Source organism: Nothoprocta perdicaria, unplaced genomic scaffold (assembly GCF_003342845.1).
Source record: "Nothoprocta perdicaria isolate Ctin4 unplaced genomic scaffold, notPer1 scaffold_8, whole genome shotgun sequence".
Classification (NCBI taxonomy): domain Eukaryota; kingdom Metazoa; phylum Chordata; class Aves; order Tinamiformes; family Tinamidae; genus Nothoprocta; species Nothoprocta perdicaria.
In genome coordinates, this window is record NW_020456087.1 from 6,980,452 (window position 1) to 7,002,888 (window position 22,437).

The following is a 22,437-nucleotide window of genomic DNA, read 5'->3' on the forward strand; positions in this document are numbered from 1 at the left end:
AGCGCGCTGCCGGGGTTCTGCTGCGCCCTTCTCTGATTGGCCACGTACGGTCACGTGCGGGCCGCGCGCCCCGCCTGCTGAGCCCTGATTGGCCCGAGGCCCTGCTCTGGGAGGCCGTTAGTGCCGCGGGTGCCGCGTGGCTGCGCTGTGCTCGGCGCCGCCTTCCCGGGACGCTGTAGTGCCGCGTTCCCCGCGCCCGCCGCGCGAGGTGGGTGCGCAGCCCCGGCAGAGCCCGCGGGCCGCGCTCCCTGCCCCGCCACCGGCCGAGCGGCGGGGACGGCGCCGCGCTTCCCAGCAGGCAGCGCGCGGGGCGGGGGCGCGCTGCATGGCGGGAGCTGTGGGCGGGGGAGCTGATGGCGGGGCCCGGCGGGCGGCGCGGGGGGAGGCGGCGGCGCCGCGGCCCGGGCCCGGGCCCGGTCCCGCCCGCAGGGCTCCGGCCTGGGCGCCCCTCCTCCCGGTGACGCGCTTATTTCCGTTGTTCTCAGGAAATCTGACTTGGATGAGCGCAGGGAATAAAACCCAGYATTCCTTGGACGTCTGCGCCCGTGTCGCCCGTTTCCAGACCGCATGCTGATCCTGCAGCTGCCCGAAGGAAATGATAAGCTGCAAACCTGCCAAGCAACTTTTCTGGGCACAAAGACATCTTTACTTGGGAAGAATATGCTTCTAGTTTAAGAGATGTCTCTTTGTGAAAAATGGTTTTACTCTTTGGTGTTTATGTAACAGGATTAAAGGACCCCTAGGACAGGCTTTTTGAAGAATACGTGCGATGTTTGAGGCTTGATGGCCATAAGACTTATATAATAAGCCTTCCCATGCAAACTGCCTTTTACATTTTATGACCTCTTTGAATACTGTGAGCTGACAGTGAGGCCATTCGATCTCCTGATGGCGTTCTTTTCTCAAACTGGTCAACAGGGCATGCAGGCTTTGCTAGGAAAGTGTCGAATTATCTGGCCTGTTATAAGATGTCAGCAGTTGTTTGCTGCCTCTTTGAACATCCCCATTCAACAAAAGTTTAACTGTTTAAGTTTTATGGCATCTGACAGCACTGCGTTGCCAGTGAATTCCAAAGGAGTTGGTGTTTTTCCTGCCAAGAAAAGGTCTCAAGTTGAGTATGAAGGAGGAACAAGATGGGATGAGGAGAGTAAAGAAATATCTGAAGGAAAACTGCACTTGTTTTCTGGAGCTTCAAAGAAAAAAGTAGGGAGTCAAGCTCTGTTAAAGCGTAGGTTCATTAGAGTCCAGCCTCCAGAGAAACCTTTGCAGGCCGAAGAGTGGAAAAAGCTGAGGGAAGAATGTCAGTCGCTTGAAACATTTGAAGAAGTGATGCTTAAAAGTATGATCAAATGCAACAGCCACGTAGATGTGGCCAAGTCCTTGCTTACTTACGTGGCAAAGACCAGTGGTGACATTGGATATAATTTGCTGGTCAAGTACCTGGCATTGTGTGTCCAACAGCAGAAGACAGCAGAAATTTGTGATGTGTATGATATAATGAAGATGAGATTTAAAACATTAGAAAGTGGGGCCTACAGTCTTCTTATCAGAGGACTCAGTAATTCAGATAAATGGAGAATGGCCTTGGCTCTTTTGGAGGATGTAAAAAAAGTTATGACTCCCTCAAGAACAAGCTATGAATCCTGTATCAAAGCGGCCAGCCGGCACCAAGAAATGAGCCTGGCCCGTGAGCTCTACCATGATATGCTTGCCAAGGACTTGGTGCCCACCTTGGATGTCCTGCAGGCCTTTTTCGACTTCAGCAGGGGTATGGAAGATGCTGACCTAAAAAAAGAACTGTTTGATATCCTCTTATATTTGAGAGACAACCAAATATACCCTCATGGAACGTTTATGCGGAGTATAAAGCTATGGTTTGAAAGGTAAATAATATTTCAAAAGCAAATTGAAGTTCATGAGATAGAACTCCATTTTTTCCACAGACTAAGACTAATAAAATGGACCAGCTGCTGCTTTTATTGAGGCTTCTCCATAAGAAACAAGTGGTGATTAAAAAAATATGTATTATTTAGCTCCAAGTGCAACATTTTATGGTTTTTACCTTTTTTTTAAAGAGTTTTCTTAAAATATCCACTCTTGATGTAGAAGGTAGGAAATTCTGATGGATCATGGTTGCCAAAATCTCTTGACCTCATCTCCTCTCATTCAGAGGTTGATACATATGGAATATTGACAAACAGTTTTTTTTTTTTCTCAATAGAAAAGTAGCAGATCATTCAAAAAAAAAGAAGGGAGGGGCGGGGGATGGGACTGCTTCACTCCTTGAAGGAGGGAGGTTGTAAATTCTATTAAGGACAAAGTACTCTGTGAGAACCTGGTCTAGACCCTCTTGGTTCCCTTTTGGTTCCTCTATGGTTTATCAACTACGTGTGTGTGTGTGTGTGTGTGTGTGTGTTGTGTATAGTCAGTGCCAAAACTTAGTGCAATATTCCAGTATCGATTACTGAAGTGTAGCAAAAATCTTAGGAATGCCATTGATTTAGCTTAGGTTTAAGTGATAAATAATTTTCTTCTTAATTTTTAAATTACCTCCCAAAATATGGATAGAATGCTCATTGTTTTAGCAGTGTTTGGCAGGTCACTTTTTTTCATGAGAGTGTGTGGGGGRGATAGTCAGACTCTGCAAATGCATCTGCGTGTGCTGCGCGTGCCCAGGGTAATAGTACTGGAGTCTTCTGTATGCACACAACTCTTCTTTGTCCTTGGTTTGCATAGGTTGCAAAACCAATGGTTTCTCACCATTTTTGGTGAGAAAATGCAGGTGTGGGAATGCATGGCACTTGTCATAACAGCAAAAACTGCCCTGTCTGCCTGCTTGTCTTCCTGGGGTCAGCGAGGGAGCAGACAGGGCAGGCTTCAGTTGGGGTGAATTGTTTTAGTGGGGGAGAATCTTGTTGGGCTGCTCTTCTCCCAGAGAGTAGAGAAGAACCCACCTGGGGCTATGTTCAGGAAACTCAAACTAGTAAAGAGTCCTTGAGAAGTAGACTAGGGGCAGACAGTATGTTATCCAGGAGCTATATATTGCCCTGTATATAGGAGTATTTTTTGTCTGTAATTTGAGTATTATTAAAGTCTAATATTTATCTTTCTGTATGTAAATATTAGTATTCCAGGTGAGAACTGGAGAGGAAACCTGACCAACATTAAACCCAGGTAACTGCAACGTTTTATTGAAAAATGAGTTTCTATATTCGAGTAGTTGGCAAGTTTGCCAAACTCAAGTTCACTAGTGCTTATATTTATTTAATGGTAGCTTTGTAGATATGTGACCAGCCTTGCTCAGATTAATGTGTAGGCTAAGCCTACGTTGGCCRTGGTGGGCCAGTGACTGGACTGTATTGTTCATATGTAGCAATAAATGTCCATTGGTGAGATTTCACACATAACCTTTTGCATTCAGTAGATGCATTGTCAGCAGCACATTTAATGCAGTAGCAGTAATATACATCAGAAATCACTTGCTATGAGAATTTGGCATTTCTGATTGCAGTGGCTCAGAAAATTAGAATTGTTTCATCTTGGCACTTCTAGGATATCTCTATGGAGAAAGAAGAGGTAGAACTTTCTCTTTTTTTTTTTTTTTTTTTCTTCTTTCAATTTAAGACTTAAAGCTCTAATCTTATGTTTGAGTTTTGAGATTTTGCTTGTGAAGATAAGCCATGTAGATGGAGTTAGAGAACAGTGATCTCTGCTTCACTTCAAAGGACGCTTGACTGTGAATACAGGCTACAGAACAAAGTGACAAAAGATGTGAAATGCTAAAAACATAACTTGCATCTAAGGAAAGCTTAAGTGAAATAAGTTGGATTTTTGGAGATTTTGCTTTAGAATACTGTAATTTCTGGGATACTTGTCTTCTCCCCCATCTCTTCCAGGGAGGTGAAGGATATCTGTAGTGCAGTTTGCAGCTCTTCTTCCCCTCTTTCTCTTCTATAACTTGTTTTCTTTCTTTCTTGGCCTTATGATTCAAGTTCAGCTTTATAGTTCTGAGAACATATCTTTCCTCTTCTATTTTCCTTACTTTAGTGTTTAGCAACTATAGCGGGCTGCTCTGTAAAAGACATGCTGCTAGACTTGGTCCTAAGGTCACTGAATAGAAAGTCTTAGCCTGGAAATAAAGGGCAGTCTGATGCAGAAAGAAAAGTACTACAAAGAAGGTAGAGATGTGGGATACTTGAAACTGTTCTGAAGGGGGAAAAGAAAAAGTGGAGTTGTGATACTGGTGACCCTGCAGGTGACAGCCAGATCGTCCGTCTATGGCAAATACTTTTGTCTGATTCTTAGAWCTTTCTAGATTGTCTTCTGGCAGATTTAGCAGTTACTCCTTTTGATTGCTGACTAGATTAAGTAAAGACTTTCTCATGATTGTAGCTTATTAGGTGGGCAAGCATTTTCACAAGTGTCTGTTCAAATTGAAATACTTGTCAGAACATATTTCATATAGAGAGAAGGTGGCTTGGAAATGCTTGAATGTAATCTGGAGGCTAAGTGGGAAACCACGGATTTGATCCTGTTGTAAGTGTGGGCATTCTTTTTTTAATCTTCTTATTTCATTATTGTGACAGTGGAGAGTGCCCGGTTTGCCATCACCAGTTGGAGGATAGTAACCTCACCGAGGAGGAGTACAATATTCTCAAGGAAAGAATAACAGCAGATGTGATACATGGACGTGATACTTTCAGAAAGACAAGTCCGCAGGTAGGTCTTGAATGGTCTCAGATTTACTGGCGTGAAGGTTAGTAATCCGTCTCCAAGTGCTTTGAAAACAAATGCCTTAAACATTAATTACATTAGATATTAAAATAAGTAATCTATGTTTTTCTTCACTTTTGTTGATAAAATGAGTATTATTCTTGAACACTATTGTATTGTCTTAATTATTATGTTTCCAAGTAGTCATTAATGGATTCTTGAAGTAGTTAAAGTGTAACATAGAGCTTGGAAAAAAATCTTTAAATTTAAAACTAGATAACTAGAATAAAAATATAATGTTTGTTCAGCAGTAGCTAGAATAAAAATATACCTCAATACTTCACAGCTGAATGCTTCATTGGGGAGCTGTGTGCCAGAACTGATCAAGAACCAATTATTTTGTTCCTTTGGCTTYCTCAGACAGCCAACTGCCCTTCAGTTTAAGATATATTTTCCTATTTCTAATTGCAATATGCGTTAAGACTGTGACTTTTTCAAAGCTSTGGGTGGGTATGAGAGGGAGCGCAGCTCTGGGCTGCTGTGCGGGAKCGCGGTGCTGTTTCTTGCTCGTGGGAAGCTGGAGTCAGGTGAGCTCCACTAGATGGAGCCCACACCACATCTCAGGCTGGTGGCCACCTACCTGTAYAAATATTGATGTCACTTTGCTGCACTAGTTCTGAAAATAGGCAGGAAGACACCAGGTTTAGTTCTTGAGACTTGCTACAGACACGGACCTCATGCATGCATGACAGTTCTTGAAACGGCTGCTGTCAGCATATCTTAGTACAGGAAACCTGTTGGCCAATTTCCACGGGCTGCCTTCTCAGTTCAGGACTTCAGGCTGATCTGGCTGTAAGTTATCCAGATGAGTGAAATGATCAAATGTATCATCAAGTGTAAAATAGAGCAATAATATTAAGTATTGAATGGGCACTGATGTTACAAAACAATGTGCACATTCTACACTGCAAATCATTTTATATGTAACTAATGCTACTTGTTCTGTAAAAGCCCTTGTAAAAATTGTGCCTGATATAGGTTTATACAGCTWACCATCTATCTGTGAAGTATTGTTTACATTCCGTTTAGTGACTACTAATGGGGGGGGAACCCACAAATCTGTCAAGTATATGGGTTAGATTAGTGGTGCCAGATGGACAGGGGAAAACTTGATAGGGGAAATCCAGGCAAGGTAGCTCTGAGAGGCAGGACATTCATACCCAGTTTGAGCAGTAGAGGAAATGATGCTTCTACTGTTTAATCACCAGTTTGAGCAAAGAAATGCAGTCTAAGGAACTGGAATCAGCATACTTTTATAAGCTTTGTCCATAAATTCTGGTAATCTGCACAGTAACTGTTCTGTGATTCTGCCCTGTGGCTCTGTATCTGCAGCAGAGCGGAGCTGCAGCAGGGTGGCTTTGCTGCTGGCCACACAGCTCGAGCTGACTCTATTTTAAGCATGGATGTGGTGTCCAAACAACACAGTGCAGTGATACCAGCGGTTTCTCAAAATAAATGTGGGGCTTTTCAGTTGCTTTTGAGCTGTGAAAGCAGACATATGGTCATGAGAAATGCTGCCAATYTTGTACAGTCTAGGTATGCCAGACTGTGCAATTTCTCCTGCAGCCAGGGCTTTCCAGAGGGGAAGCTAGTGAAGAGGCTGAAATCACGATCTAGGCGAGTGTATCAGAGGGTTTTTCCATTTTCCACAAGCAATCGTGTCACTTGCAGTTACCACAATTCAAAAAGAAAATGCTTCAGAATTAGGACCTTCTCCTCCCTCTTCTTCTGTGTGTCTATGGTGCTTGCGAAAGAATGATCAGTAGGTAGAGCAGCTTGAGTTGTTTTCATCTCTRAGTAATGTTGTTCCAACAATGTTTCAAATTGCATGTGTGACTTGCTTGGGGTTTTCTTTTTTTCTGCTCTGAGCAATAGTCTTTTTTTTGTTACTGTTGCAACAATGTTATTGCTTTACCTGACTCTTTCCTCCCTCCAAAAATGTTAATGCAATCAGAGTTGAAAATGAGGAGCAAAGACTTGCTTTGGCCAGAGCTCCCCAAGAGCAGTCTGTTGTAGCACAGTACCGTTTTTTGTGATTAGAGAGTTTCTTCAAGAACACTTGGGATGATAAATCAAAGTACTGATGAACAATATGATACAATGTTTTGAAAAGATGGCCTACCTGGAATAGGAAATGGATTATTTGTGTGAAAATACCCATTACATTAAAAGTAGAGATCAATCCAGATCCTATTTATTGCCAGCTACCAAAAGGGTCTGTCTGCATGTGATATGATGATCTAATGGAGAGAGCTGCAGCTTTGCATGCTGTTGTAGGAAGAAAGCACCAGTATCAAGACCATCACCTTTGTACCAATATCTGCAGGGTTTTTTCAGCTGGGTTTTCTTTTTTTGACTTTGCTTCCATTTAATTGGAAACTTTGCTGTTGAGCCTGATATGATGCAATCACCTGAGAGGCAGTAAAATCTTTTGCTATGGTGACTTTCCTGTCCCAGCTGTTCCCAGGTGTTTCTTGTGCATATGCRCATATATATTAATTTCATTCCCTTTGTGGCAGCTTTGTAGCCCTGGTAAGCCTGAAAGGGCTGTTGGCTGCGGGAGAGGAAGCATTTGGGAGATGCGTATGTGCTGTCTGAAGACAGGAAAAGGTGGTTTTGTGGGCATGTGAAGTCCCCACAACAGATCTGGGCTAAATGTGCCAAGGGGTTTTACAGACCCATCTAGAGGACACAAGATTAAAAGGGAAGAAGCTKTGTGACCCTTTCACCTCAGAGTTTCTTTTGCAGCTGAATGAGAGTGTGCTGTTTCTGTGGAGCCTCAATAACATAGCCCTGCCTCTTAACTTTTGGTTTGGTACCTCTTTTATAATGCTTTGGTTCCCCTTTCACATGCACATGACTGTCAGTTCCATGGTTTTCCCCCAAATCCTCTGTACTGTCTGCTCCTCCCTTCCTCAGTGGAACAGTTTACTGCTTCCAGAAACCTGTGCACTCCAGGCAAGTAGTCTTGGCACAATCTACCTTAATTCCACCTGGTATATCTTCCATTCCAACCTCYGGCATGACCTCCTGGTGCCCACATCTGCCTAGTTGCCTCCAAATTCATACCTGGAGGCACCGAAGTTCCTGCAAATTCTGAGTTTCTTGCATTTGAGCTGCTTCCAAGATGAGCCACCCTCACCTGCCCAGAGATTGCCTGGAAGATGCAGCTCTCCGTTTTGCAGCTGGAGGCCATGAGTTCTTTATATTTAGTTCAGAGTGCCTGGTAACCTCTTCTTGTTGTGTTGTCTGCCAAAGGGAGAGGACTTGTGGAAAGAAGGTAAAGGAGGCGGGAGACTGAACAGTAAATGGATGGCAAGAGAAAAGGCAGCTAGAATTTTGCTAGGGTTTCTGTTGCATCTTCCTTTTCCCCAGAGGTTCCTGCTAATGGAAACAAGCAGAAGTGTAGAGTGGTGTTTGACTGGAGGATAGAAGGTTACTCTTTTCTTAGCAGCAAGAGGTAGATCTGGATGAAAATATAATAAATGCAGCATGTATTTCTCTCCCTCAATTGCCTCATTAGAGAATGTCAAATAATCTGAGAAGGTCCAGGATGATTGCCTATATGTTGGAGATTCCTGATGCAGTATTTTTCTTCCATTCTTATCTTTATTATACTAGCTAGAGTATATAAACAATGAGAGAAATGCAGAAATCTTCCCAGGGTTTTATAAGGTCATGGCTTGATAAAGTATTTATTTTTTGTCTGTTCATTAGCTGTGCAGAGAGGGAGACAAAGCCAAAGATACAGAAATGGAACAGTAGGTTTTTCCCATAGGTTCACCAAAAGAATTAAAACAATCTGGAAGTGTGATGAGTAGCTGATTCTTTTTGTGAGATTTTTATCAAGGGCCTCTTGGATAAACAGTCAATTACTTGCAGTTCTTTCATCCCTAAGKAACTACTCAGGGGTTCTCGAGACATATTTACACATTGCAGACTGTATAAATAAGTCCTTGTTTCAGTCCTCTCTGTCTGAGTACTACTGACTTTCAAAATACTTCCTAAGGAGAAGGTTTGTTTTGGGTGCTTTGAAACGTTACTTCTTTGCCCTTGGGCGCCGTCAAGTGYAGTCAAGCAAATGGTCCTTGCAAGTCCAGGAGCTGGTGTTCAGCAGCGGCCAAAACCAGGTGGTTCTGATGCTGCAGGGGCCAGGGCCTTCGCCTAGTACAGGGTTTTCCCATTCCTGATGGTTAAAATGGCTTCACGAGTTCTAGTAGATACCAGGGCCTTGTCTCTAAGGTTTGGTTGGGTTTTAGAGCAGCTGCCACTTGAGCAGAGGTTTTGGTTGCACGGTCTGTCTGTACGGATCCTGGAAGCTGATCCAGTTGCTCTGGAACTTGGAGATGTAGGAGACATGTCCCTGTCGTGTGCACTGCTTCAGCCTAGTGAGAAGGAACTTAATTTGGTTCTTCATTTGCAGTTAGCCTGACTTCTTCAGTGTCATTCCCTTTCTAAACATCTGAAATAATAAATATGGAAATTAGTACAAAACTTTGAAAGACTGTTTTGGGGGGTTGTTTTGTTTTTTAATGTGACCTTTTGCTTTTTTCTTTTCTATCTTTCTCAATGCCATGACAAGTTCACTTTCTTTAGTATCTTGTTATGAAGAATTATTGGGCTTTTTTCCACATCTGTAGCCGTCTGGTTCTGTTTTATATGCTTGTCATTTAACACATGCAAGGAATTTTTAGAGATTTTCTTTGGCAGGAGGTGTGCACTTCAAACCTGCCAGATCGGAGAATTGCAGAGGACTGTTTTCCTATTCTTAATCATTGCYTTAGGTTACAATGTACAGATGCTCACATACCTCTAAATCTCTGGCTCATTCCTAGAAGTATTGAAGTAGAGCATGGAGCACTGGGTGCCTCAGAGCCGTTGCTGTTTCTCATGGGATTGTAAGTGTTATTTAGCAGCTCATAGCACAGCGCGGCATTGGTGGCAGTAACTGGCCCTGCCTCCTTACAGCTGCAGGTTCCTGTCCCGCTTTGTCCCTCTCTGCCTTTGCCCGGGCACTTGCCTTAAACGCAGGCCGGTGGGGCAGCCTTTCCGCCGAGGAGGGCAGCACGGCCACTCGCTCCTCCCTCCCATGGGATTGTGCTACGGAGAGGAGGTGTGAGGAGCGCCRTGGCCCTGGCTCCGCACTGTTGGCCTGGGAAGCAAGAGAGTCCCGTGGGCGCCGATCCCGGGCAGGTGACGCGCATGGAGCAGGCGGCAGCCCCGCGGCCTCGGGCGTCCTGTCCTTCCCAGGGCTCGCGGCAGCAGCCACGAGGGTTGTGGCTTAACGGACCCTCTCCCTGTGCTCCCTGTCAGCTGCAGAAGTGGCAATAGCAGGGGACAAAGAAATGGCCTGCGAGCCAGGGTGCTTATTGACACACAACTGAGAGAGGCTGCTTGGTGGTAAGGGTTAGAAGGGGATTTCCAGGCTTTGAAACTGTGGAGGAAATTATGTAAACCCTTCAGGCATAGCAACAAATAGTTCTCTAGTAGTTACAGCACCAGGCACCTTTTTAAAATAAATAAATAAATAAATAAATAAAAGACTGGATTTCATCTTTAACAGATGAATTTTACTTCTCACACTGTAATGCTAATTCCTGTGTTTTCCTTCCCATACTGAGAAACACTGCCCAAGACAGAGCAATCCCCCATCCATTGGTATTTAATGAAGCAGCTAAAAAGTGAATGTTTTCACTTCTCCAAAACTCCTCTTACAACCCTGAAATAAAGAAAACGCCCTGCTTGATACTTASACTGACATTATATTGCAGTTGAATTTACTCCTTCCTTGCACTGCAAGATAGTACCATCTGCTTTGTAGAGGAGCACTACTTTTTGTTTGCACAGAGGTTAGAAAATTGTGAATACTTCTGGAAATTAAATATTAGTAGCAGTAGTTTTGCATTTTTTAGTCAAACAGTGACTTATAGGGACTCTCTGCCATTCCTGATGAGTGAAAATAAACTTTATTGTTTTGAAGAAGCAACAAGCTGTCTCCTCTGTGGTGACTTTAATAGTTTTCCTAGGACTGTTTTTGTTTGTTTTAATTCCTTGTCTTGGCATAAACGTAATATCCCTGTATGGATTTGTTCGCAACACCTCTGTATGCTCTATCATTCTGTGTTCCTTCCACAGTTACATCTGTGGAAACTTTGAATTATTGAAGAACTGAAAGACCGTGTTTTTATTTGTTAGTTGCACCCGTGTTTCCTRTTTGGACCTAAAACACTTGAGCAGAAGAATGTTGTAACCTAARAGTCCTTGATCTGAAAGGTCATACTTCTGTAGATCTGGCATGTGTATGGATGATCTCAAAATATTTAGTTGAATTATTCTCATTCTCCTTTTGAAAGGAGATGCTCATTATGTTCTTTTTTCAGTTGTGATGTTTATTTCTGTAATTATATTTAGAATAGTAAACATCTAAATAATCATTCTTCTTTATTCTTATCATGCTTTTGAGACRTGTAGTCTGTGTGCACAGACCGCTATTAAAATAGTTTCCTAAATATATTCCAAAAATATATTTAAGAAACTGAAATTGTTCACTTGTAAAAGAGCGTTTGTTCTATTTTCATATCCATTGCAACTGCTATTTCAAATGTTATTAATATAGAATTGGCAGGCTATATAAGCCAGATTCTTGAAGTCCGAGGTAACACTTCTGTTTTGTTGTGTATCTTTATTTGGATACTTTGCAATACTTGCTTTGTATCTGCCCCATTTTCTTTTTTATTTCCCCAAACAGGAACATTTTAATAAACTACCTCTGCCTCTTACTTTGCTGCAATGCCTCAGGTTGAGAGAGCACCCAAATCTCATGAAACGCTGTAATTTCCCCATCCGGGCAGGAGACGAGGGCAGGGCTGGAGTGAGTGGCTGGGAGAGAGGAGAGACCCCCCTCACCTGCGGAGCTGGGTCCTCGTGGCACAAGGGCCGGTGAATCATTTCCAGCCATCCCGTCGCTGGCATTCCCCTATTTTCCCAGCTACGCACTGAGTGACAGAGGAGATTTCTTCTTTCAGCTCTCTCTTCCTTTGAAGTCAATGTAAAATCAGCTGTCTGTGGGACCTCCTGTGAGTGCTTCTGCATTTGGGCAGTGCTGAGGCACGTGCTTTCCCTGTGCTGGCTTCTCTAAGTGGACTTGCAATGACTGTAATAGAGTTGCTAGAGTTTGTTACAAACATTTTTTTGGAGTTCCTTAAGAGGATCMACTAAGTGAGCAACACTGAGCATATGTTTAAGTTTAGTCTCTTGGTTGCCATCTCTGCAGCAAGCTGGAGTGGAGCTGCCAAGCCTTGAGTAACCACCTTTTCCTCAGAGCGCTGTGGGCCCAGGCTGGGCTGGGCAAGTTCAAGCGAGTGCCATGTTTGCCATGTGTGTTCCGGTGCAGTTGGGAGCAGAGAGGCCACTGGCTGCTCCTAGCCCTGTCTGGGCTTTTCACCAGAGTCCTGTGCCCATTGACAACACTTATACTTGGACATTTGTCTCTGCACCGATTCTGCTGCAAACTCCTCGCCATGTCCGGCGCGGAAAGGTGAGCTGAGCAAGGGCACAAGGCTGCCAGCCCAGTGCAGCTTTTCCAGCTCTCCAAGAGGTAGGTGCAGAGCGTGGCCATGGAGAGGTGCGCAGCTCTGGGCAGGAACCTCCTGGCAGCTTCTGCCCCACAGCTTTGGTGCTGTGGGGTTTCGTCTGCCCTGCCTGCCAGGGGAAACCTGCCCTGGTAGGAAACTGCTCTGCAGTTACTGTCACTGGAAGTCAAATATCCCTGTAGAAATTCTTCAGGGTTAGAAATTCTCTGGGTTGAGTTGAGCCCTTAAAGACARGATTACACGGGTACTTTACTTTCTAAAAATGTCTACCAGACTGTAACGACTGTTACCTCAGATAATGCTGGCATGATGAAAATGACGCTCTTCTGGAGTGTTTGTGTGTATTTTTGTCCGTTTCCCCTGTCTTTCATCTTTTCTTTTYTATCTTCCCCCTTCAAAAGTCTCCTTCTTACCATCATTCAGTCTGGAGTGTTTGTTTTCTTCTTTCTTTCATTTCACACAGCAAGCCTGTGTTAGAGCCAAACCTCACCTGATGTGGAAAATCCACTGGGAAAATCCACCGACCGGCGTGAGCACCCAGGCTGGGAATCCACGAGGGTTGGGATGATGTGGGGCCTGGTTTACAGCCCACACCTGCACCCCAACTTTTCCTAAAGATCTCCCTTTCTGTCTTGCTTTCCCTGGCCATGAGCTGGGGATGTGGGTGTCTCTTCATCCGTATAAAGCACGCTGTTCACCTGCTGCTTTTGTACTTTCTCACTAAGTGTTTATGTAAGCTAAGAAGCAGTAAAGACCATATAAAAGCCAATTGATCTTGATGTTGTAGTGTTCACGACAGCTTTTCATGAGCATAGCTCAGTTCCCTTGCAATTTGTGCCACAAATCTGAACATCCACGTCAGCGAGGCAGCCTTGTCTTGCTTGGTTTGTACTCATGTGTAAGTGACCCCTTTGTTCCAGTATAATTTGTCATTAACAGCGTGACTAAAATTAGTGATCACTTCCCATTGCTGATAGCAGTATATCTTTTGGACGCGTTTTCTTTCCCTTGCTCTTTTGTAGAGGAATAGTGTGCACCATGTAGTGTTTTGTGGTGAGAGTGCTGTTGAACAGACCTGCATCTTGCAATTTGGTTACAGGGGAGAAGGCAAGATTAGAAAAATCCTTTATGCACTCTGAGCATAGGTGTGAAAGTTGCACTTGTTCTGAGCTCATTGAAGACTTCATTTATAGTCCTGGATGGAGAAATCTCTGTTACTTGATCAAATAAGTGCCACCTGTTGATAGAAAAGTCTATTATAAAACTGGGTCACCGCCCAAATAGATGACTTAGGGTTCCTATGACCATAAAGAACATCTGGAAGCAGGAAGTGGAGATCAACTGCAAGACTGCTAAAAGAAACTAAAAATTAGAACTTTATTGTCTCTTCGCTTATATGGGGGCTCAGCCCTAAAGCAATTGTGGTTTCCCTTCTGTTGGCAAAACTCGATGTATCTTGTTTGCTTTGAGCACTGCATTATGCTTATAACAGAGTTCAATATTTGGGTCGGCTTAGAGATTTGTTTATTTCTTACAGATAGAAGGCTGCATTAATATCATCTTTAAATATAGCGGTATTATCCAGCAGCTGGTACTTTAAAGACTTCAGAATTCTTATGGATTATTGATGCTTATTTTGCGTTAGGAGGTGTTAGTTAGCAGCAGTGTCACAATCTTCTGATAGGTAAAGTGTTTTGTTTTTTAAATAATTTGTTTTGCAGCTGCCATGTAGCTACAATTACAGTATTTATAACTTAGGTGACTCTTAAGAGTTTTTTTTTCTATATTAATCTTTTATAATAGAACTTTAAGGTAATTTTTGAAAATATCCACTGTAGTATTTGATGCTTTTAAAGATATTTCCTTTTTGTTATTTAGTAAACATACAAGGGAAAAAAGAAATGTAACCAACAAATGAAAAGTGAAGAGATTTAACTTTTAYTTCTCTTATGATTTATAAGACAATGAAATGAAGGAAATTTCTCTCTGTTCTCCCTCATATTGTTTTATTTTTTTCAGGAATTTGAAGCCTTTCAAGCATTTGTGGAAGATCGCCTTCCATTTGATATTGTTATTGATGGTCTCAATGTTTCCCACGTAAAACCCAAAAAGATGCAGTGTGAAAATGTAAGTGCTGGTTAAATAGTCATTAAGAGTTTTGCATATGCTTAGGCTGATTATAAAACAACTAGTTCCAACTTGTCACTTACTCCCTTGAGAAACTGATTGAATATTTTTGGAGCAGACATTGCAGTGAAGGTCAGAGATTTATTTGGACTTTATGAGTGAAAATGACACCTGGGAAAATGATTGTTCCTATGCAATGACTGTATTAACGATGCAAAACTGCTTTTTTTTCATCTAGGCAATGCTTATATTTACAGCTAAGTTATTGGTAATAACTATGCCAAAATAATGGATGAAAAGTGTTGCCATTTTAGAAATGAAAATCACTTCCTGCTGAAATAACCTATGTACTCACCGTGTTCATCATCTGCRTGATATTGACTATTTGGGGGAAAGAGTATAAGTTAGAATAAATTATTATGTAGGAAATTAAAAAAAAAATAAAATTAGACTGGTAAGTTTTGTCCTTAAGATGCATAACACTTCAGATGGTTCAAACCACATCCTGTCCAAGTTTTAACTTTATTTCCCTTCCTGATGCCTTAAGCACTTGAGTCCTGTTCTTGCAAAGGCAGCTCAGACTGAATTCAGTTCTTTCCTCTTCGTCATTTTAGTAGAATAATCCTGATTCTTCACTGATAACTATTTTAAGAGTTCTTGGTACTCCCTTTTGGTGTTCTACTAAGAAATAATTTAGGCGGCGGGGTTCTTGTGTGTGTGGGTCTGTGGGGTTTTTTGTTGTTAGTGGCTTTTTGGTTTCTTTTCTTGTGTGTCAAGCAAATATTAATTAAGTATGAGGAAAATGTAGCCCCTGGCAGACCTTCCAAAGCTGGACTTTAAACTGGTGAAAGTAAAACCAAGTTACAAATGAGCTTGATAGTTAAGGGAGTAGTTTACTTCTGTCACTTACAATAACTACTTTTTGTTGTTATTGTTCTGAGAACTACTTTAAGGCTATTCCTAAGAGAGAGGMGATACTTTAGTGCATGGAGATGGAAGCAGCTGAGGTGGGGAGATTATCTAAACTTGCTGAAAGATGTTTGCCTGTGGTGAGGCTTCAGGAGCTGCTTGCTCAGGAAGGAGGTGCTTTCCAAAGCAGGAAAATAAAAAAGGAAGTTTGCAAATTGTTTGCATGGGATCATGGAAGAAGCCATGATTATCTGAGGAAAAAGTCTCGGACAGCAGAGAGTGKTGCAGTATTTCCAGAGCTGCAGAGACAGATTTATGCTGTCTCTGCACTTTCCCCTCTACTCAGCCCTGGTGAGGCCACATCTGGAGTACTGCGTCCAGTTCTGGGCTCCCCAGTACAAGAGGGATGTGGAGCTGCTGGAGAGAGTCCAGCGCAGGGCTACCAAGATGATCAGAGGCCTGGAACATCTGCCCTATGAGCAAAGGCTGAGAGAGCTGGGTCTGTTCAGCCTGGAGAAGAGGAGGCTGAGGGGGGACCTGATCAGYGTGTATAAATACCTCAAGGGAGGCAGTGAGGAGGAGGGGGSCGGCCTCTTTTCAGTGGTGGGCAGGGATAGGACTAGAGGAAATGGCTTCAAACTGAAGCATCGGAAGTTCCACAGGAACTTAAGGAAGCATTTCTTCACTGTGAGGGTGACAAAGCACTGGAACAGGCTGCCCAGAGAGGTTGTGGAGTCTCCTTCTTTGGAGATCTTTAAAACCCGCTTGGATGCAGCGCTGTGCCCCGTGCTCTAGGTGACCCTGTGTGAGCAGGGGGGTTGGACTCGATGACCTCTGAGGTCCCTTCCAACCTTGGGCATTCTATGATTCTATGATTCTATGATTCTATGATTCTATGATTCTATGCTGCCAAAGATGGGGAGGAGAAATGAAGTGTTGCTGTGTTAGCAGCCTCCTCGCCCGGCTGTCCCAGCGTGGGGTCTCTGAACAGGGTCACCGAAGTTCTGTATAACCAGGAGGTGGTGAAAGAGCCTCCTGGGTTTTGCTGTGTGTGTAATCACAGCTGACTTCTGCTCAGAAGTCCTACTAGGAGGTATTAGCAATATAAACTGCCCTCGAGTTTCTTTGTAGCTTCTGCTGTGCAGAAGGGCTTGAGGATCCCTGAGGAGAGGGAGCTCCCGAAGGGCAGCGTGGAGGTGCCGGCTGTTTCCCTTCAGAGGGGTCTGTGTCTGCACACACGTGAAACTGCAGAGTGGTGCCGCTGGGGCRTTTACAGACTGTTCAGATTGATGGGGAAGCAACGTGCAGACCTGAGAGGGTGAAGAGGAGAAATAAATGCAAGTGGGATAGAGAAATTAAGCAGAGAATATGAAGTCAAACTGTCTCTCTAGGCAGAAAACAGCCTGTTGGAAGAACTTTGGTGACTCTGCAGTGACCTCTTTTGCTGGGCTCGAGAAATAACAGTATAGGAGTAACCCTTCCRACAGCGTGCACTAAAGCCATCCTGCCCTGTGTGTGTTGATTGTCAAAAAGCTAAAGGATTTCAAGTTTCCATGYGGGAGTCGGGCTTCCTCTTTCCAGTTTCCAGGGTTCGTTACTGAAGCTGTTTTGAATACTGTTTTATAAACTCTTTTGTTTCAGCCTATTCGTATAACAGTAATGATTTAAACGGCAAATGACTTCCACTCCGTGTATGAATGTGTTACTATGGATGAATGAATTGTTAGTATTTTTATTGTCTTCTGTTTTGCCRTTTTCTCTAAATCACATAAACTGATGTTAAAAATTAGTTATTTACACTATATATGGCAATAATATGGTATTTTTAATATATGCTAGTCTTTATTTAAACTCAACAAAAACACTGTTCCACTTTGATTTTTAGCTTTAGGTACGGTAAGCTCTTTGTTGAAAAACTCTATCTACTATTAGTCATATAAATAATATAAGAAAACATTGATTTAAAGATTATTGTTTTTCAAGCAGTTTGTGGTTCCACGTGGGTGTCTTGGGAAGTGGCTGTGTCATGTGGGGAAGGCAGGAGCTCCCTGAGGGATGAGAAGGGAAGGAAAAGAGAGATTGTTACTCAATTCCAAAAGTGTTCCCAAATTTTGGGAAACTGTGCGATTTCAAAAAGCCCCAGTCAACTTCAGTCCCCAGAGCCAGCACTTRCTTAGCAGAGCATCATGAATCTTACTGACTTGAAAGACTTAAAGGAATATTTTCAGGTAATCTCTGTAGCTTATGATACTCTTTAAATTACACTCCCACTTTTTTTACTAAATTTCAAACTACAGACATTTTTGAACAGACATTTTTGAGGTCTAGGGAATGGTGCGATCGTGCTTTGAATGCTGTAACACTGGATACCAGCAAGCATTCAACCATTTGCTTGCTGGTGTGTGTCACTTTAAATTAGACATTAAAACTGATTCCCTRTTAAGAGGCCTAAAAAGGAAATTATCTGCTACCCAATCCAAGCAATAAACCCAAATGTGAAAGTCTCTTGGCAATATTTTGTGCATTAAATCCTGGTCCTTTTTAAGGCTGCAGCTCCGCGTGCCTTTTCCTGGGTGAGCCAGGCCCTGTTTGCATTGCACACGTGGTAGCTGCTCAGCGCAGCTCCCCTTGCAGTTTGGCTCAGCGACGCTGTTCAGGCTGTGGATGACTTGGAGCCAGTCCTCCCCTCCCGACATAGGGGATTACATCAATCCGGAGGCAGCGCCGTGACGCTGGGTACTCCCTGTCCTCTGCTGCCGTCACTGCCGCGGGCCCTCACCTTGGGAAGGTCAAGGGAGGGAAATTCCCAGGGCAAGTTACCGTAACAAACCGCTACGGAATTCTCAAACGTGCGCTTTCCTGTTTATCAAAGCTCTCTGTGAAAGCATTCCGTGGAATTGAGGTGGATGTAGGGATGTGCAGGCGCTGGAGCATCTTGCTTGGCTTTATGGCGAGTGGCAGAGCTGGAACGCGCTGTTCTCTGCCTGTCTCCAGGGGTAGAGGCCTGTGAGCGGGTGCGAGGGGCAGCAGACACAATCTAGGGGATGAACTAGAGCCAAATAATGCACTGTAGTTGCTGTGAGATGAGCCTGGTGGGGTGAGACCTGCAGCCAGCTGCTGCTGGATGCAGCTGAAAGCAACTTCCAGTGYCTGTTGGGGTGGATCAAAGCCAGCTTGCAGCTCTCTTCAAACAGTTTGACAGCACACAGCTAGCTCAACCTGGACCTGCTTTGATTTATTTTTTTAATTTTTTTCCTCTAATCTTCATATTGACCCTGAACATTTGACATATTGAGAAAATAGTTCCAGATTGGGTTCCTTATGGCTGATACTGCRCAGAGGAAGAGTTTTTGCTTTTGGCTGAGGGTTCAAAGCAGTTGCTCTTAAACTTCATCGATGTTTCTGTAACTGGAATGCCCAAGCTCACATAATTCCCCCGTAAATCACAGCAGGCCTGCGCAGCAGCTGCCGGAGGCAGGTCCCTGGCTTCCCGTCCCGGTGAGGTGGCGGGATCTGTCCCGGCACYGGGCGCTCCTGCTGCCCTCCCGCCAGCTGCAGCGGAGCCCCCGTGCTGCCTCCCCACGCTGCGCGGGCCGGGACTGCTGCCCTCGTGGAGCAGGAGGCAGGACAAGCCCTGCAGCCCTTCCCAGTCTCCTCCAGGGAAACAGCCTTTTGGAAAGGAGGCTGCCCTGTGGAAAAGGCACCCCTGTTACAATCTGCTTTTGGTCAAATGTACTGTATGCTTATGAATATCCTAGTAATCAACGCCTGTGCGTGCAYGGCCGACAAACCCGTGCACATACGAGGCAAGTGTTGCTGGTTCCCAGGCTGGCGCAGGGCGGGCGCTGCCTGAGGCCGGAGAGGAGCTGGGCAAACAGTGGGGCAGCAGTGCCCCAAAATCCTGGGCGCTTGTGTGTGAGCCRCTCTGCAAGGCAAAGAGCTGGTAATAAATCTCACCAAACCAAGTCATGCACAGGAAAAGGGTTTTATTCTGTTCTGATTTGACTTATTTGGCAGCATCAGTGATTTGTTCGCGTACTTTCATGACTCATTCGCTGTTCAGAGTCAGTAGATCCAACGAAGGTCTTATCTGTCATCCTGTGACAGTTCATCGGTTTTCCCTCCCACTTTCTTTGTCTYGCTGCTCAACGAAGCAGTGAGACATGTACTTGTCCAGTTGCTCCCAACCTCTTCCAGCTCTGTTTTCTATCTTCTAACAAGTTTACATTTCCACTCTAACTAAGCCCTATTGCTCAAGAACGGAAAGATGCCTGGCTTTGCAACAGCTCTTTCATTCTTTAAAACTCTGCTGTTGTTTCCTCTGTGCGCTATGCAGATTGTGAAGAGGAAGGCTTTTGCTTTCACTGAGAATCACCTTCAGGCCCTGTGTGACATGATCGTCGGGCACTTTGCACACAGGCGTTCACAGCCTGTGGCAGAAGAGGAGGAGCTCGAGCACCAAGCGGTGCCTGCGGAGCTCTCCCTGTCTTTGGTGTTGGAGGAGCGAGGCCAGGGCGTTCCGTGTTGGGCTCGTCTCTCCCCACTTCATTTCTGGGGTTTCGTGAGTGTCTTGGTAGGAGTGTAGTCGCTTTGTCCTCCTAACCTGCATACGGGAGGTGGAGATTTCAGCTTATCAGTATCTTCCCTCCTGCTGCGTGTTGAGATCACGCTAAAATAGAAATACCTCACGTTAAAAACGTCCGGTCACCAGATGCAGAGGGAGGGAAAGGCYCTTAAGAGAGGTGAAGGAGAGGGACTCGTTTGCCCCCAAAACCAAGGGGAAGGACCTGGCCTTCAGGTCCCCACTCTCTCCTCCCAGCTCTCCTAATATCTCTGCTGGTTTCAGTTCAAAAGCCAAGCGCAGGGGCATTCACCTGCTGCCCCCCATACAGCAGCGCCCATGCCCCTTCCACGGGGGCTTCCTCTGCTCCTCCTCCTGCCCCACGGGCAGCTGAGGGTTGAGAGGCAGTTGGGGCTTAGTAAGAAAGGAAATACAAAGTCATCTACGCTGGTGCCACCTCAGTACTGGGAGGTTTAGTCACAACTTAAATTCCCCGTCAGCRTGAAACAGAGTGGGAAACTGCCAGGATTCCCTGACTACATGAAATTCCTCAGGAGTGTGCTGTAAGGGTGCTGTGTTTCTCTTTTCTGTGGTAGCCAGCCTGACTTTGCATTTCCTGGTGAGAAGAATAAAGCTGCAGAAACTGAGCAGGTAAAATAGCAGAGTGTCAGTTGTTTAGACAGCCTTCCAAGGGCAGAAACTTCCTGATTTAGTGTTTGCTATCTCTTTTATTGGCTATAAGTCTGAATAAAAAGCTTGTGATTAATGATCTGTATAGGTTTCTCCCTGGTATTTGTCACTTCAACCTTTGTATTTGACCAGAGCAGTAAATCAAATGTGAAGTACAGTACAGGGCACCTGAGCACTCCTTTTTATGAGGGGAATTGCTTCCTATCTTCCATAACGAGTTCTGTTATGTCACTAGGAAGCTAGGCTGGAAGTTCAGCAGTGCAGAATGAACATGTCCTGACCGAGTCCTGCCTGAGTCAGCTTCTGCTGTAGCAACAGGTCACTGGTGCCTGCTGGACTGTGGTATAAAGGAGTCCTAGGATCTGGGCAGTCAAGGTGCCTCTTAAATTGAATTAATTTATAATCTTACTGTTCTCTCTTAGTTGGAAGCTAAAAGGCTCAACTTCCTTTAGGCAGCCAAGCTGATTCATCCAATTATGGAACAGTTGGCAGTGTGGTGATAAGAGGTGCTGGCCCTCAAAATCTGAAAATCTCCGAAGCGTTGCCTTTAGGGAAAAGAAATTCTCCATAYTGAGAAGGACAGAAGATGTGGGAGTTGACTGTCATGGGCAAGTTCTGTGTTCAGAGGTTAATTTGAACAGGGGAAACATTGATTTTTGAGTCATCTTTAAGGCGGTCGGGATAAAATCCTGTGAACAAGGATTCCATTCATTCGTGTGCATTTGGATTTATTTAGATATTTTGAAAGACAATCAATTTTTAGGTTACACTTGGCTTTTACATCTRCTATACTATTTTAAGGAAAAAACGCTCAAGTGTTTAGAAGCTGTTGTCTTTAGGAAAAAGGTACAATGAAACACAAATCTAAATCGCACTTAGGTTTCTTTACAGAATTGTGAATTCCTGTTTTTTGCACAGCAGTTTATTCCCAGAGATTTGGGAAGAATGACCCTTAAGCTATGCCTGTTTTCTTCTCTCTCCTGCATTCTTATGTTAATAGGAATATTCTTATACATGCACATTTACATTTAGTTAACTAAACTTATTAATTTATTTAAACTGCAATTGTAAAGTGATTATACAGTGAAGTTTAAAACGAAACTTAAAGTGAACTTTGTGACATTTTATGCTAATTTACAGAAAAGCCAAGAGTTGTCTGCAGCTTTTAATCTCTATTTGTTTGTAAACTGACAACAAGAAATATAACCACTCATTCCCAGAAGGTGAAGCTTTTAGACAGATGCCAAATATCATACATAATTAATCTGTGGGAGCTGACAACATTATCAGATGGTTGGATTGCAGTAGCTTATCTCCGAAGTTAGAGGAGAATACTTAGGATAAATACTGGCCCGACCAGTGTTTAGCTTTTGAGTAGTGCAGTGTATTATCAATAAACTTATATTAAAAGCTCTGAAGCCAATTAGATCTTGTGAATTGTAGCCCTTGTGAGGGGCTTTCAGACCTTCACTGCCCAGGTTCTTCAGACGTAGGTGTTGGCTGCAGTGTTGTAATTCGTGGTAAAACAGCACTGGTTTGTGGATATGTACTGGGGTAGATGCCATAGAGAGMCTGGGGTGGGTAACTGTGCCGAGCCGAACGCTGCTGGCCACGGGTAGGTTTGCTGCGGGTGCAGTTTGAGTTGGGCCGCTGCCCTCCTGCGAGGGGGATGTGCAGGAGGACGTGCAGCCCTCATCCGCATGGGGAGCTGGGGCTCTGCAGGAGCAGCCCCRGGTTGGCGGTGTTGGTTGGGAGTTCTGGTAAGTTTGAGAGACCCTTGACTCT

At 44.1% G+C, this 22,437-nt stretch overlaps 1 protein-coding gene across 1 annotated transcript in view; it reads left to right on the forward strand.

Annotated features, from left to right (window-relative positions):
• The first annotated feature begins 128 nt into the window (after positions 1–128).
• KIAA0391 (KIAA0391 ortholog) overlaps positions 129–22,437 on the forward strand; it is a 32,974-nt gene continuing 10,665 nt past the window's right edge. The window contains exons 1-5 of the mRNA XM_026051831.1: positions 129–208; positions 486–1,883; positions 3,127–3,174; positions 4,587–4,719; positions 14,385–14,492. Of these exons, the coding sequence (XP_025907616.1) occupies positions 889–1,883; positions 3,127–3,174; positions 4,587–4,719; positions 14,385–14,492 (1,284 nt within the window). The 5' untranslated portion in view covers positions 129–208; positions 486–888. The remainder of the gene's footprint in view (positions 209–485; positions 1,884–3,126; positions 3,175–4,586; positions 4,720–14,384; positions 14,493–22,437) is intronic.